The sequence below is a fragment of the Hemiscyllium ocellatum genome, chromosome 39 (assembly GCF_020745735.1).
Source record: "Hemiscyllium ocellatum isolate sHemOce1 chromosome 39, sHemOce1.pat.X.cur, whole genome shotgun sequence".
Lineage (NCBI taxonomy): Eukaryota > Metazoa > Chordata > Chondrichthyes > Orectolobiformes > Hemiscylliidae > Hemiscyllium > Hemiscyllium ocellatum.
In genome coordinates this window covers 37,902,195-37,918,822 of record NC_083439.1, presented here as the reverse complement: position 1 = coordinate 37,918,822, position 16,628 = coordinate 37,902,195, and the positions used below count along the sequence as shown (strand labels likewise).

General features: G+C 42.7%; 1 protein-coding gene across 1 annotated transcript in view; it reads left to right on the top strand.

The window, feature by feature from the left end:
• Positions 1-16,628, top strand: part of minar1 (membrane integral NOTCH2 associated receptor 1) — an 85,842-nt gene that overhangs the window by 51,279 nt on the left and 17,935 nt on the right. Inside the window, exon 2 of the mRNA XM_060852892.1 lies at positions 2,848-3,102. Coding sequence (XP_060708875.1) covers positions 2,848-3,102 — 255 coding nt within the window. The remainder of the gene's footprint in view (positions 1-2,847; positions 3,103-16,628) is intronic.

Below are 16,628 nucleotides of genomic sequence, written 5' to 3'. Positions count from 1 at the left end.
GTGAGGTGCCAGAAGGCTGGCAGTCAGCTAATGTGGTGCCACTGTTTAAGAAGGATGGTGAGGATGGTGGCAAGTATAGGAGGGAATCCAGAGGGATAGGATTTACATGTATTTGGAAAGGCACGAACTGATTAGGGTAGGTCAACATGGCTTTGTACGTGGGAAATTATGTTTCACTGACTTGAATGAGTTTTTTGAAGAAGTGACAAAGAGGATTGATGAGGGCAGAGCATTAGACATAATCTATATGGACTTCAGTAAGGCATTTGACAAGGTTCCTCATGGTATACTGGTTAGCAAGGTTAGATCACATTGAATACATGGAGAACTAGCCATTTGGATACAGAACTGGCTCAAAAGTAGAAGACAGAGTATGGTGGTGGAGGGTTGTTTTCCAGACTGGAGGCCTGTGACCAGTGGAGTGCCACAAGGATTGGTTGTTGGTCTACTGCTTTTCATCATTTATATAAATGATTTGGATGTGAACATAGGAAGTATAAAAAGTAAGGTTGCAGATGACACCAAAACTAAGACTGTAGTGGACAGCGAAGGGAGTAACCTCAGAGTACAGTAGGATCTTGATCAGATGGGCCAATGGGCTGAAGAGTGGCAGATGGAGTTTAATTTAGATAAATATGAGGTGCTGCATTTTGGAAAGACAAATCAGGGCAAGATTTATACACTTAATGGCAAGCTCCAGAGGAGTGTTGCTGAACAAAGAGACCCTGAAGTTCAGCTTCATTGTTCCTTGAAAGTGGAGTCGCAGGTAGATAGCATAGTGAAGTAGGTGTTTGGTATGCTTTCCTTTATTGATCAGAATATTGAGTATAAAAGTTGCGAGGTCATGTTGCAGCCGTACAGGACATTGATTGGACCACTTTTGGAATATTGTATGCAATTCTGCTCCCCCTGCTCTAGGGAAGATGTTGTGACTCCTGAAAGGGTTCAGAAAAGATTTACAAAGACATTGCCACAGTTGGAGGGTTTGAGCTCTAAGGAGAAGCTGAATATGCTGGGGTTGTTTTCCCTGGAGCATTGGAGGCTGAAGGGTGACCTTATAGAGATCGATAAAATCATGAGGGGCATGGATAGGATAAATAGACAAGGTCTTTTCCCTGGGGTGAAAAAGTCCAGAACTAGACAGTACAGCTTTAGGATGGGAGGGGAAAGATTTATAAGAGACCTCAGGGGCAATGTTTTCACACAGAGGGTGGTACATGTGTGGAATGAGCTGCCAGAGGAAGTGATGGGGGCTGGTACATTACAATATTTGAAATGTATCTGAATGGTTATACGAAGAGGAAGGATTTAGAGGGCTCTGGGCCAAGTCCTGGCAAATGGGACTTGATTAATTTAGGATATCTGGTCATCATGAATGAGTTGGACTGAAGGATCTGTTTCCATGCTGTACATCTCTATGATTCTCTAACTCTATTTAGCTTGTCACACTCTTTCCCCAGCACTGTCATGCTTAGTTGTTCAGTCTTCTTCTTCAGTCCAGTCTCTGCCTTTAAGATTGGATTAAGATTCCAATTAAGTCTCATATCAGCTTTTCAAATCCACATAGGGGCTGGAAAACTGACAGCCATTCTAACTTCATATCTGGGATCAGGAGTGACTTGATCAAAATGCATAAGACCCTGAGTGCTCTTGACAAGGTGAATGTGCAAAGGATGTTCCCTCTTGTGGGTCAGTCCAGGACTAATGAATGTTGTTTCAAAATTAAGGGTCGGGCTTTCAGGACAGAGGTGAAGAGAAATGTTTTCTTTCAGAGGATTGTGTGACTTTGGAAATTTTGGCTTCAGAAGGTGATGGAGTTGGGCTTATGGAAAATCTTTAAGACAAAGATGGATAAATTTGTGTAATAGAAAGGAATCAAAGATTCACAGTGTTCAATGGGATTCAAAACATAAACAGATCAGCATGGATTTTATTGAACAATGGAGTAGGCTCAAGGGGTTGAATGGTCGACTTTTACTCTTATTATGTATGACTCACCTAGTCATTTAAAGTTCCACACTATAGATCTGCAGTCGCATGTAGGCCTGACAGGGTAAGGATCACAAATTTCCTTCACAAAAGGACATCAGTGAACCAAATGGATTTTTAAGACAATTTACGATAGATGTCATAGTCACCACTACAGAAGTTAGTTTATATTCCAGGTTTATTGATTGAATTTCTCTTCCATCAGATCCAATGATAGGATTTGACCACATGTTGCCTGGGCTCCTAGATTACTAGTCTCGCGCTGATCTTGATAGATTTTAACAGTTTGAACAATTCTGGCTCACCACGTTCCAAAAATAGATCAGAAAGCTCTACTGGCCCACACAAACCCGTTCAAGAAATACCATGTAATGTTTTCAAAACCCTTCCCTCCCCGCCAATCTAGAGAAGCTGGTTGTAAATGTTCTCTGTTGTCTCTATCTAACTGCCTTCAGATTAAGACTCCCGAAAAAGAAATATTTAAAAATCACACTACACCAGGTTATCGTCCAACATGTTTATCTGGAAGCACTAGCTTTCGGAACGATGCTCCTTCATCAGCTGCCTAAGGAGCAGACCTCCAAAAGCTAGGACTTCCAAATAAACCAGTTCGACTATAACCTGGTGTCATGTGATTTTTAACTTTGTTCGCCCCAGTCCAACACTGGCACCTCCACATCATAAAGAAGAAATAGTTCAGGTATTTCTTATGGTCTATTGATCTTTATACTGAAACCATTGATTTTATTTTAACAGTATTTCATTTATGAATTCAAACATCCTATTGAATAACTCTCTTTGCTTTTAGTGAGATGTCTGAACTGCTCATTGGCTTGAATCCTTTGACATCTTTTCCAGTTAGATCGACGATACGTCATTTCACAATCACACAGACCATCAAAGCCAGGGAAAGATTCTCTTCTGATTGAACAAGTCTTCAGCCCACACGCTTATCCCAATTCCATGAAGTCCCACATGAAAAGCAATCCATTGTACACAGACCTCCGACTGACTGAAGTCTTGGAGCAAAAGCGACCCCAGCCATCATGGACCATAGAGGAATACAACAGGAATGTTAGTGAAAAGGCCAAATCTGCTGTTTTGGATATTCAGGTAAGGCTTAGTTTCAATATCTTCCCACTTTATCTGGAGTGTTTGTTGTCACTGTTTAACCTTATTTTACAATCTTTTGTCAGAGTCAGGGAGTGGTCATTGTACAACAGACAAGGAGATTTGGGTCAGAATGCTTTAACAAGCACAGAGGTGCCCCAGGATGAAGCCTGTTTTATTTTCCCTTTTTTCTGCTTTTGGACCACTTTGAAGATCCAAAGGGGCATTTTAGCTCCTTGTACTCTCCCTGTTCCCAATGTGCTTGATGGGGCTCGGTGTGAGGGGAATTTTATGTTTAGTTGAAATGAGCAGGGGAAGTTCCTCTGGATTTTAAACCATTGTTGTCCCTGGGACAACAGGATGTTCGATGGGGATGGAGCAGAGGGGATTGATTTATTTGTTTTCTTTGATGTTGCTTGGGTTTGAGTTTATTTTTAGTTTGGGCCCTTGTGGTCACTGCCCAAAGGATGTTGGTGGGAACAGAGTCAAGGGAGAACCATTTTTTTGTTTGTTTATTTATTTTTGTTTTTCGCCAAAGTAATCGGTGAAGTCGGCGAACAAAGTCAAAGCAGCTAGATTTTCTGTTTCAAAAGAGTAGAGTGGGCTTTCCTCTGTGTTTCACCCAGTGCTATCCATCCAAGGAGTGTCTGATAGGGGGAGTTGAGTTGAATTGAGTTGAATTTATTGTCTCATGTACCGAGGCACAGTGAAAAGCTTTGTCTTGCGATCAATACAAGCAGATCACAGATTTAAGTAGTATAGATTAGTAAATAATAGGTAAACACTGGCAAAAACTAAAACACAGGTACAGGCAAATGTTAAGAGTTTGTGAGTCCATTCAGTATTCTAACAGTAGGGTAGAAACTGTTTTGAAACCGCTGGTGCATGTGTTCCGGCTTCTGTACCTTCTCCCCGATGGTAGAGGTTGTAGAAAAACATTGCCAGGGTCGAATGGATCTTTGGGAATGCTGGTAGCCTTTCCTTGGGAGTGGGCCTGGTAGATGGATTCTATGGATGGGGGGGGGGGGTTGGCCTTTGTGATTGTCTGGGCCAAGTTCACCATTCTCTGTAACTGTCTCAGATCTTGAATGGTACAGTTGCCATCCCAGGTAGTGATACATCCAGACAGAATGCTCTCGATGGCGCATCTATGAAAGTTGGCAAAGGTATTTGTTGTCATGCCAAATTTCCTCAGCTGACTGAAGAAGAAGAGACATTATTGGGCTGTTGTAACCAGTGCATCCACACGAAGAGTCCAAGAAAGCTTGTTGTGGATGATTACTTCCAGGAGCTTGACATTCTCCACTCGTTCCACCTCTGTGCTGTTAATGTGTAGGGGGGCATTAGAATCAGGGGTTCTCAGATTTTTTCTGTTTATAGCTTTCATATAAAAGCGTAGAAACAGAAGGAGGCCGTTCACTTCCTCAATTCCTCTGTTTCCTCTGTTTTGACATTCAATGCAATTGTGGCTAATCTGTATCTTAACTTCATATACCTGCCTTAGTTTAACATCCTTTAACTCCCTTGCATAACAGTACAACAGAAAAGAATAGAATAGTAATTTATTGTCACTTGTAATCATATAAAAAAAACAGTGAAAAGTGTTTAAGTCACCATACTCCGGTACTATTTTAATGTCAAATTATACATATAAAACAAATTAAGACAAAGTCCATCTTAGTTCAATTCATGGTTCCACTGCTCCTCAGATTGGGGAAACCTGATGCTCCAGCCGCTGAAAGAAATCCTGGGCCATTGCAATCTCAGGCCGGACCCACCATAATGCCAAAGCTGCCTCAAAGAATCCAGGGCTGGGCTGGATGACTCCGAAAACACTGCAATGCTGTTTCAAGGAATCCCAGGCCATTGGGATCCTCGATCCAGACCCATCACATCACTGAAGCCATTGAAGCATCCCACCACGTCGTAGGACCTTCCAGGACACGGACACAATTGCCACAAGGAATGGCCATATTTATCAAATCTATCTAACAAATACTCATCAATTAAAATTTTCAATAATCCCTTCCTCAGTCTTACACAGATGTGTAAAGTTCAAAATCATTCAGCAGTCCACAGAAATTAGGTCCAACAATAAAACACTAACATCCTTACAGAGAGTTCTTAGCTTTTGGGATTTGACTTAAACACCCATTGGAGAAGATTCTTCATTTTGATATAAATGATCTCAACACTTTCCACTCACTGTCAATGTTAACAGCAAGAACTATAAACTAAATAAATAAACTACAAATTTGCAACTTTTAACACAACCTGGAATAAATGCAAATTAATTATGTATTAACATTACTTTGTACTTCTAATCAAGCACTAACTTAATTTTAGTTAATTGATGTAACAAAAATATAATGTATTGCAACCACAAGCAGCATGATCACTCCTATTCAAACAGTCATACAGTTCCACAGTGCAGTGTTCTTTAGTCAAGCAGGGTAGCTCTGGAGGCCAATTCAACAACAGCTTTCAGCCAGAGTTTTAATTTAAGACAGACAACAACAGGGCAGCTGTCTCAAAACTTTCCTTCCTCGGGTCATGACAGTCCTGATGAGGTAACTTGAAAGAGTCCCTTTTCAAGTGATTACCCAATAGTTTGAAGATCATCACATTGTGCAATTTTTTTCCTCTTCAGGTGGATAATCTAATTTGGAGTTTAAAAGGAAGTTCAGGTCGAGATTAGATCAGCCAGGATTGTATTAAATGGTGGAGCAGACTCAGGGGGCTGAAATTCCTACTCCTGTTCCTAATTCTTATATTCTTACATTTATTTTATTCTCTTTACGATTGGCCCTACTTCCACCACCCTCTAATTCCAGATCCTCATTCATTTTGTGATTACACTTCCCAATGTCTCCACTGGTTCTTTTGCCAGTCACCTTTTAGTCTGTGTCTTCTGATTCTTATCTTTTGCCAATCAGAACAGTTGCTTCCTGTCTACCCCATCCAGCTCCTCATGACTTTTGAATACTCATATTAACCTCCCAACCTTCTCTACCTTCAGGAGGACTGACCTTAAGGGCCTGTTTCCGCTCTAGGCGATCTTATCTGATTAGCCACAATAGCCAGGCAAACTACATAGAATCATAGAACCCCTCCAGTATGGAAACAGGTCCTTTGGCCCAACAAGTCCACATTGACCATCCGAAGAGTAACCTACCCAGGCCCATTTCCAACCACCCCCCTAAAAAATATCCTATATTTACCCCTGATTAATGCACCTAATCTACACATCCCTAAACATTATGAGGGGCAATTTAGCATGGTCAATTCACCTAACCTGCACAGCTTTTGACTGTGGGGGGTAACTAGAGCACCCAGAGGAAACCCATGCAAACACAGGAAGAATGTGCAAACTCCACACAGACTGTCATTGAGGTTTGGAATTGAACCGGAGTCCCTGGAGCTGTGAGGCAGCAGTGCTAACCACTCTGGTTCTTCTTTTTTTAATATACTTAAAGAATCTTTTTGAAAACACCCTGATCTTCTTAACCAAGGGCTATCCTCCTTATATCTCCAGGGGTCCCAGCTGCCTCCTGCTTTTTACTTGGGGTAATTTTCCAAATTTTGCTGGAGTTTGGGGCAGTTCCAGCAGATTGGAAAACAGCAAATATGATGCCACTGTTTAAAAACGCAGGTAGATACAATCCCTTCCCATACATGGAGCAGGTGAATGGTCTCTCCCCAGTGTGACTGCGCCAAAGGATTTTCAGTTGGAATGCATAATAGAGTTCTTCCTTACATTTCCACGGTTTCTCCATGGTGCGAGGGCAAACGGGACTGTATGGATGGATTTCCAGTTATGCTGGATAACTGTAACCTACACTGCATTCATCACATTTCCAGCATTTCTCTACAGCTCTGGAACCTATATGCAAGATACATATTGTTTGACCAATTCATCATGTACCAATGTAAGGCAGCAGGAACAAGGTATGGGGCAACATCATTAACTGGATTGTAAACATACAGCACAGCAAACTCTCTTCCTCAGTGCCATCACCATGTTTCTATTTGTAATCTCCAGGTCCTACACAATCAAAAAATCAATACTCACTTTCCTGCATGCTATGATTTGGAGGTATCAGTGTTGGACTGGGGTGGATAAGCTTAAAAATCACACAACACCAAGTTATAATCCAACAGGTTTAATTGGAAGCACTTGCTTTCGAGGCACTCCCTTTTCATCAGGTGGTTGTTGAACAGGACCATAAGAACAGAAGTTGGAGCAAAAGGGTTACAGGGGTGTCATGGAACTGTCAGAATATATTAATCTAAATTTGATTAAGTCTTTCATCTTTTAGAATGGGATATGCTAGTTTCAGTTCTTTAATATGTACATCCCAGAGCTCCTTTTAAGTTATATCCTCAAGTTACCGTCAGCCTTTCTAACAAGAGGTGCCATCTCAGCTCAGATGATGTATTAAACGCGTGAGGTTAAAGGCTGTCTGTGTCCCAATGTTGAATCAGAATGGTTCTATTGCTAAAGTTGGACTTTACAGAATCTTAAATAGATTTATGCAGTTTTTGAGTGAACTAAAATGTAATTCTGCAAATACAAATTCACCCCATAAACTTATATATGTGTATGGGTGTGTGTGAGTGTGATGGGGTATAAGTCTGTGAAAGGGTGTGGGCATCGGTATGAGTGCAGGGGGTGTACTTGTGTGCGCATGAGAGAGCTTGTGTATGAGAGAGGCTCTGTGTGATTGCATGAGCACATAGGGGAGTGAGTGTGTGTGTGTGTGTGTGTGTGTGTGTGTGTGTGTGTGTGTGTGTGTGTGTGTGTGTGTGTGTGTGTGAGAAAGAGAGAGAGTATAGTGCAGTGGGGTCACCTGTAGTGTGACATGAACCCAAAGTCTCGGTTGAGGCCATCCCCATGGGTACTGAATGTGGCTATCAGCCTCTACTCGGCCACTTTGCGTTGTTGTGTGTTCCGAAGTCCGCCTTGGAGGATGGTCACCTGACGGTCCGAGGCCGAATTTCCAGGACCGCTGAAGTATTACCCAACTGGGAGGGAACACTCCTCTTTATTGATTGTTGTGTGGTGTCTATCCATCTGTTGCCGTCACCTCTGCTTGGTCTCGCCAATGCACCATGCCTCAGGGCATCCTTGTCTGCAGCATATGAGATAGACACTGTTGGCTGAGTACCTACCATGTACATGGTGGGAGGTGTCCCCATGTGTAATAGTGGTTTCCGTGTCGACACTGAAATGTCTTTCAGTGGCTGCCGTGACAAGGTTTGGGGTCGATGTTATCCTGAAGGCTGGGCAGTTTGCTGCAAACTGTTTGAGGTTTGGTGGTTGTTTGAAGGTGAGAAGTGCAGGTGTGGAAAAAGGCTTGGCGAGATGTTCATCCTCATCAATAATGTGTTGCAGGCTGTGAAGAACATGGTGTAGTTTCCCAGCTCCTGGGAAGTACTGGACAACCAAGGGTACCCTGTCGGTTGCAGCTCATGTCTGTCTCCTGAGGAGGTCTTTACAATTTTTCACTGTGGCATGTCAGAACTGGCAGTCGATGAGTTGAGCATCATACCTTGCTCTTAAGAGGGCATCCTTGAGCACTTTGATGAGTCCATCACGTTCCTCCTCATCTGAACAGATCCTGTGCATGCCTGTCTGTTGGGGATGGCTGTTTTAATATGTTTTAGGTGGAAGCTGGAGAAGTGTAGCATTGTGAGGTTATCTATGGGTTTGTTGTAGAGTGAGGTGCTGAGGTGCCCATCCTTGATGGAGATACATGTATCCAAGAATGAGACAGATAGTAGAGATGGTTCATGGTGAGTTTGATGGTGGAATGAAACTCGCTGATATCACTGCGTAGCTGTTTCAGTGACTCCTCGGCATGGGTCCAGAGGAAGAAAATATTGTCAATATACCTGGTGTATAACATTGGTTGGAGGTTCTGCGTAGAGAAGAAGTCTTGTTCGAATTTGTGCATGAAAATGTTGTCATATTGGGGTACAAATTTGGTCTCCATGGCTGTTCCATGTGTCTGGATGAAGACCTGGTTGTCAAAGGTGAAGACATTGTGATCGAGAATAAAGCGGATGAGTTGTAGGATGGTGTTTGGAGTTTGGCAGTTGTTGGTGTTGAGTACGGAGGCTGTTGTCGCGATGCCATCATTGTGGGGGATGCTGGTGTACAGTGCTGCCACATCCAATGTGATGAGAAATGTTTGCAATTCAACTGATCTATGGGTGCTGTGTTATAGAGTCATAGACTCATAGAGACGTACAGCATGGAAACAGACCCTTCGGTCCAACCCGTCCATGCCGACCAGGTATCATAGCTATCCAAATATCCCAACCAGATATCCCAACCCCATCTAGCCCCATCTGCCAGCACCCGGCCTATATTCCTCCAAACCCTTCCTATTCATATACCCATCCAAATGCCTCTTAAATGTTGCAACCTCCACCACATCCTCTGGTAGCTCATTCAATACACGTACCACCTCTGCGTGAAAAAGTTGCCCTGTAGGTCTCTTTTATATCTTTCCCCTCTCACACTAAACCTATGCCCTCTAGTTCTGGACTCTCCACCCCAGGGAAAAGTCTTTGTCTATTTATCCTATCCATGCCCCTCATAATTTTGTAAACCTCTATAAGGTCACCCCTCAGCCTCCGAAGCTCCAGGGAAAACAGCCCCAGCCTGTTCAGCCTCTCCCTATAACTCAAATCCTCCAACCCTGGCAATATCCTTGTAAATCTTTTCTGAACTCTTTCAAGTTTCGCAACATCTTTCCAATAAGAAGGAGACCAGGATTGCACACAATATTCCAACAGTGGCCTAACCAATGTCCTGTACAACCGCAACATGATCTCCCAACTCCTGTACTCAATACTCTGACCAATAAAGGAAGCATACCAAACACCTTCTTCACTATCCTATCTATCTGCGACTCCGCTCTCACAGGAAGTACACAGGATGGGAGTGCATGGGGTACTCTGAAGAACTGGATCCAAACTCTGATCAATGTTTTTAGTTCACGGGTGTGCTCTTTGGTTGAATCGGCCGGTAATTGCCTGTAGTGTTCCTGGTTGTTCAGTTGTCGGTAGACTTCCTTGCAGTAGTCTGTTCTATTCTGAATGACGACGGCTCCTCCTTTATGTGCCAGTTAGATGGCAATGCTGTGATTGGTTTTGAGAGCATGGATGGTATTGTGTTGTGATCAGATAATGTTCTGCTCTACCTGGTGGGTGCAGCTGATGAATCTTCGAGTAAAAAATGAGGTCTGCAGATGCTGGAGATCACAGCTGCAAATGTGTTGCTGGTCAAAGCACAGCAGGTTAGGCAGCATCTCAGGAATAGAGAATTCGACGTTTCGAGCATAAGCCCTTCATCAGGAATAGACCTGATGAAGGGCTTATGCTCGAAACGTCGAATTCTCTATTCCTGAGATGCTGCCTAACCTGCTGTGCTTTGACCAGCAACACATTTGCAGCTGATGAATCTGGCATTTACATGCTTCCTGACGCTTTGAGGATACATGTCAAGCCCAGGGCAGTGGCCCTCCAGTGAGGTCCAGGTTCACTCCTTCTTTAGTCACTCCTCTACAGATCCCTGTGATGACTGTTCAGGTTCATCAGTGAGCTCATTGGGATCACTGCTGACATCATGAAAGGATTCACAGAGTCTCATTTGTCTGATGAATTCCTCCGTGTCTGCTGCAAGACCCATGGGGTCCATTTTGGTGATGGGGCAGAAATTGAATCCCCTGCTAAGAACTTCAATCTCCTCCAGTTGAAGGGTGTGGCCCAATATGTTGACAATCGACTTCTCACTGGTGATTACATTTTCAACTCTGGTGCCAGGGTGGGCTTGGCTACTGCTGGTGGTGAGGCCATGTTTCTCCAGTTTGTTATTCTTGGTGTGTAAGGACGTGGTGTAGTTCTGTCACCTTGTCTGTTTGGCAATGTCCCATAACTGTACTGCGGTATCCTGAGTGCAAGTTGAGAGTGTGGACTCCATCTTAGTTTCAAGGTTACAGTGCCTGCTGTAGAGTTGGTGAATGAGCTGATTGAGGAGTTTGCGAGAGGTGCGGTGACAAAGTCTGTCCGCATTGCTGCAGAAACTTGATGTCTGTGTCGATATGCATGATCTTCTTGGAGACCCTCTCCACTTTGAGCTGGCAGTTAATGGTGTCTATGATAATCATGATTTGGAGATGCCGGTGTTTGACTGGGGTGGACAAGCTTAAAAATCACATGACACCAGGTTATAGTCAAAAAGAAGAACTACGCCATGTTCTTTGCAGCCCGCAACACATTATAGATGCGGATGAGCACCTCGTCAAGACCTTCCCCAGGCCTCCACCTCTCGCCTTTAAAGGGTGACGCCAGGGACCTGGGTTCAATGTCTGTGTGGAGTTTGCACATTCGCCCCGTGTCTGTGTGGGTTTCCTCCAAGTGCTCCAGTTTCTTCCCAAAATCCAAAGATGTGCGGGTGAACTGACCATGCTAAATTACTCAGTGTTAGGTGTATTAGTCATTAGTAAATATAGGGTAGGGGAATAGGTCTAGGTGGGTTGCTCTTCAGAGGGTCGGTGTGAATGTGTTGGGCCGAATGGCCTGTTTCCATACTGTAGGGAATCTAATCTAATCTAATCTAATCACCAAATCTTAAACAGATCACTGTTTGCAGCAAACTGCCCAGCCTTCAGCACAACATCTATCACAACACTGTACAACCCTGTCATGGCAACCACTGCAAGACATGTCAGAGTGTTGACATGGATACCACCATTACACATGAGAAGATCTCCCACCCATGTGACTCAGCAACGTTGTCTATCGCTGCAGGCAAGGATGCCCTGAGGCTTGGTATATTGGCGAGCAGACTCTATGACAATGGATGAATGGACACTGTGCGATAATTACCAGGCAGGAGTGTTCCCTCCCAGTCGGGGAACAGTTCAGCAGTCTGGAACAGTTGGTCTCTGACCACAGGGTTGCCATTCTCCAAGGTGGACTTCAGGACAAGAAACAATGCAAAGTGGCCGGGCAGAGTCTGATAGCCAAGTTCGGCACCCATGGGGATGACCTCAACTGGGACCTTGTGTTCATGAGACCCCACTGCATTGTATGCTCTCTCACACACACAAGTACACACACACACACACACTTACATACTCATACTCACGCAGACCCTCTCTCATACACAAGCTCTCTCTTATACGCACACACATACACACACATACACCCATCGCATTTGCATCTATGAATGCACCCTCTCACAGGCTCCATCACACTCACTCACACAGTTAACCAAGCTTACACACATACATTTACACACTCTTTCACATGCACTCACATCCACATATATGCACTCACATCCACATGTACACACTCACATGCACGCTCACTGTCTCTCCTGCACGCACAAAGATAAAAGTCTTTGCAGAATTACATTTTATTTTGCTCAAAAACTGCATAAATCCATGTATGATTCAGTAAGCACACTTTAGAAATAGAACCAGTCTGACTCAACATTGGGACACGGACTTTAACCTCACACCATTAAAGCGAGAAAGCACCTATTGTTAGAAAAGCTAAAGCTATCTTGAGGGTATAATTTAAAAGGAGTTCTGGGATTTGCATATTGAAGAACCAAAACTAGCATATCCCATTCTAAAAGATGAAAGACTTACATTTCTCACCAAATTCACAATTCTTATCTTGTCCACAAGTTACACAGGACTCTTACCCATTCTAAGTGACTGGGAGCAGATAGAATCATGTTACTCTGTGGAATGCAATAACAGCCACCCCGTGGTGGGTGCAATGCAGCATGTTCATTGCATGTAGGACTGTGAATGAAGAAACTCAGTGCAAGTTTAGATTCTTCAGGGCACTTCACTGTAGAGGGCACTGTATTAGGAGGTAGCGTGCACAGTCTCAGGGTGTAGAAGACACTGTGTTTGGATGTGGAGGGCATTGTATCAGCGTGCAGAGGGTTCTGTATCATGATGTAGAGTGTTCTGCATTGGGCTGTAAACTGACATAGAAAGAATGAATAGGAGCCAGAGTAGCCCATTCAGCCCTTGAGCTTGCACTACTATTCAATATGATAATGGATGATCATTTACTCAGTATCCTGTTCCAATTTTCTCCATACACTTTTCAATCCCTTTTGTCCTAAGAACTATGTCTAATTTCTTCTTGAAAACATTTAATGTTTTGCCCTCAATTACATTCTGTGGCAGACAGTTCCACTCTCTGGTTGAAAGCATTTCTCCTCATCTCAGTCCTAAATGATGTACCCTGTATCCGTAGATGGTGACCCCTGGTCTTGTTTCCACAGTTACCAAGAGCATCCTTCCAGCATTTACATTGACCTATCCTGTTAGAATTTTATATATTTCCATGAGATCATCCATCATTCTTCTAATCTCCATCGAATATCATCCTAAATGATCCACTTTCTGCATATGCTAGTCCTGAAATCCCAGGAATCAGTCTGGTTCATTGCATTCTCTCTGTAGCCAGAACATCCTTCCTCAGAGAAGGAGCCCCAAGCTGCACACAGTGTTCTAAGTGTGGTCACACCAAGGCAGTTACAGCAAGACATCCCTGCCCCTGTTTCCAGGTTCTCTTGCGATGAAGGCCAACATACCATTTACCTTCTTTACTTTCAAGGACTGGTGTACATGGGCATCTCTTTATTTACTTCCTGATTTTGCTCCAAATGCGGATAATCTAACCTTTATCTACAGTATACTGCAGCTGTCATATATTTTCCCATTCACACAATTTGTCTTTGTCACACTGAAGCATCTCTGCATCCTCCTCACAGCTCACCTTCCCACCCAACTTTGTGTTATCTGTGCTTGGGAGACACCTAAGTCATTAAAACGTATTGTGAATAGTTGGCGTCCAAGTACTGATTGCTACTGTAGTCCACTAGTCACTTCCTAATGCTTGGAAAAAGGCATGTTTATTTCTACTTTTCATACCTTGTCTCCCAAACAGTTCTCTATCCATGCATACACTACCCCCCAATCCCATCCACTTAAATTTTACATGTGAGTCTCCTAAGTAGAACTTTATCAAAGGCCACTGAACATTCACTGGCTCCCCTTTTTCCACTCTACTAGTTACACCCTCAAAAAGTTCTAGTAGAATTTTTCAAATTTGATTTCCTCTTTGTAAATGCATGCTGACTCTGTCTGATCTCTTTTCTGTGATTTTGTTTTCCAAATGCTCTACTATTAAATCCTTTATCATGGACTCTAAATTTTGCCTAATACCATTGTTGGGCTAACCGATCTTTAATTCCCTGGTTACTTTCCATTTTTCTTAATATAATGTGGTTACATTAATGACTTTCCAATCCATAGGAGACTGTAGAATCATGAAAGATAACTAGCAGTGCATCCAACAATTCTTGAGCCACTTCTTCAAATGCTCTAGGATGTAAATTATTGGGACCTGGAGATTTATTTGCCTTTAATCCCATCAATTTTCTGACCACCTTTTCCCTAACAATATTGATTTCCTCGAGTTCCTCCCTCTTGTTAGACACTGCGTTCATTTCTGGAATGTCATTTGTTTCCATGGTTGCAAAGAAAGACCCAAGTATATATTTAATTGATCTGTCAACTCTTTGTTCCACATTATAACTCTTCTTCTGCCTGGAAGGGAGCTATATTTGTCTTTGCTAGTTTTTTTCTCTTCAAATCCCTATGAAAGCTTTTACAATCAGTTAGTATGTTCTCCACAAGCTTACACTCAGACTTTATTTTTTCTCTGTTAATCAATCCCTTTGTCTCCCTTTGTCTCCCTTTGCTGAAAACTAACGTGCCCAAAACCTTAGGTCTGCTGTTTGGCCAATTTGTGTGTCTCTTACTGGATCTAATACAATCCCCAGTTTCTCTTGTTAACTCTAGTTAGACCACCTTTCCTGCCTTATTTTTGCACTAGGCAGGAATGAACAACTCTTGCAGTTCCTGCACATACCCTTTCACTGTTTATCGTTACCTGTCTATTACAAGTTACATTCTCCAATTTATCAAAGCCTTGCTCATATTTAAAACCATTGTAGCTTCCTCCATATGACTTCAGATGCAAGGCAATGTGGTTATCTCTTAACTGCCTTCTGGGCAATTAGGAATGTCCCAGCCAGTGATGCCCACATCCCATAAATGATTATAAAAAATTGTCAAAGAGTAGCGTGCACTATCTTAGGGAACAGAGGCTATTTTAATCAGGGTGGTAGACATACGGTATGGAGAGGAATTTGTTAGGGTGAAGAGCATGTTTTGCTTGAGGTGTAGAAGATGTTTTACTCAAGGTGTAGAATGTGTTAGTGGGCACAGTATCAAGATGTAGAGGGGCTTGTGTGAGGGTGTAAAGGCCCCTGTTTCAGAATGCAGAGGGCTCTGTGCTGGGATGCAATGAGCACTAAGGTAGGCTTTGAGGGGTTCATTATGAGTGTAGATGGCAGCATAGTAAGAGTTATGCTGCTGTCTGGAATTTAATGGCTGAATTTAAATAGGAATAGCAATGTCTTTGTAATGTAGTGGCTTTATGTTAGCCTCATATACAAAAGGTCTCAAATAAAACTGTGCAGAAACGTTATAATTTATTGAGTCTTGTAGTGCAATGGTAGCGTACCTACCTCTTGGCAGATGGACCAGGTTCAAGGCCTCATGCCCTGGAGCTATGTTTGAAGAGGTTGATTTAAAGAAAAGGGCAGCAGGTGGGGACACAGAATGGTATACATGTCTGAGTAGTCAGTAAACTGTAATGACCAGGAAATAGTGACTTGAGTTCTATTCCTTTCATAGGCACAGATCTGAATTGACCTTGTGGCAGAGAATTATTACCTAGAACGGAAGATTGGAAATTGAGTTAGTTTTCAGAAAGAAGGATTTAAAATTTGAGTTGAGTTTTTGTTTTGAGAAGAATGACTGAAGACAATTGTAAAGTATTGGGTTGTGGTTTCCTTTCAATGTTCTGAAGCTGAAAGGTTTGCTCAATGGGAGGATGAAATGGACATAGGTTATATCCTTATCAAATTGGAAACAAGGTTTGGCTTTGGCACTCTCATTTCCTGAATCAAGATCAGGTATAAAGTATTCTCAGGGCTGGAGCCTCAAGAATTGGAAGCTGTGAGGAAGGTTTGGATAATCTAAAAAAATTGGAAATCCCTTGTTCAGTGCCTACCTTTAAATTGCAAAGCATTAAATAGACTTTTACTTGTCTATCAACTTAAGTGTTAACTATGTTAGATTTTGGAAAGAATCACGCTTTTGAAACAGAAGTCTGAAGTCTTAAAAATATTTCTCGGAATACATTAATACCCACTGGCATCAATGGAGCAGCCAATGCTAACACAAGGAATGTAAGAGCCAAGGTTGTAGTAATGAGAGATCATCCAGATATAGGCAGCAGGACAAATGTAAAGTCATAACTATAAAGAGTGAGATGAGAGATATATTTGGCAATTATACCAGATGACAGGAATTGGGGAGCTATAACAAAAGAATGAATACCAGGAATGACTGGGG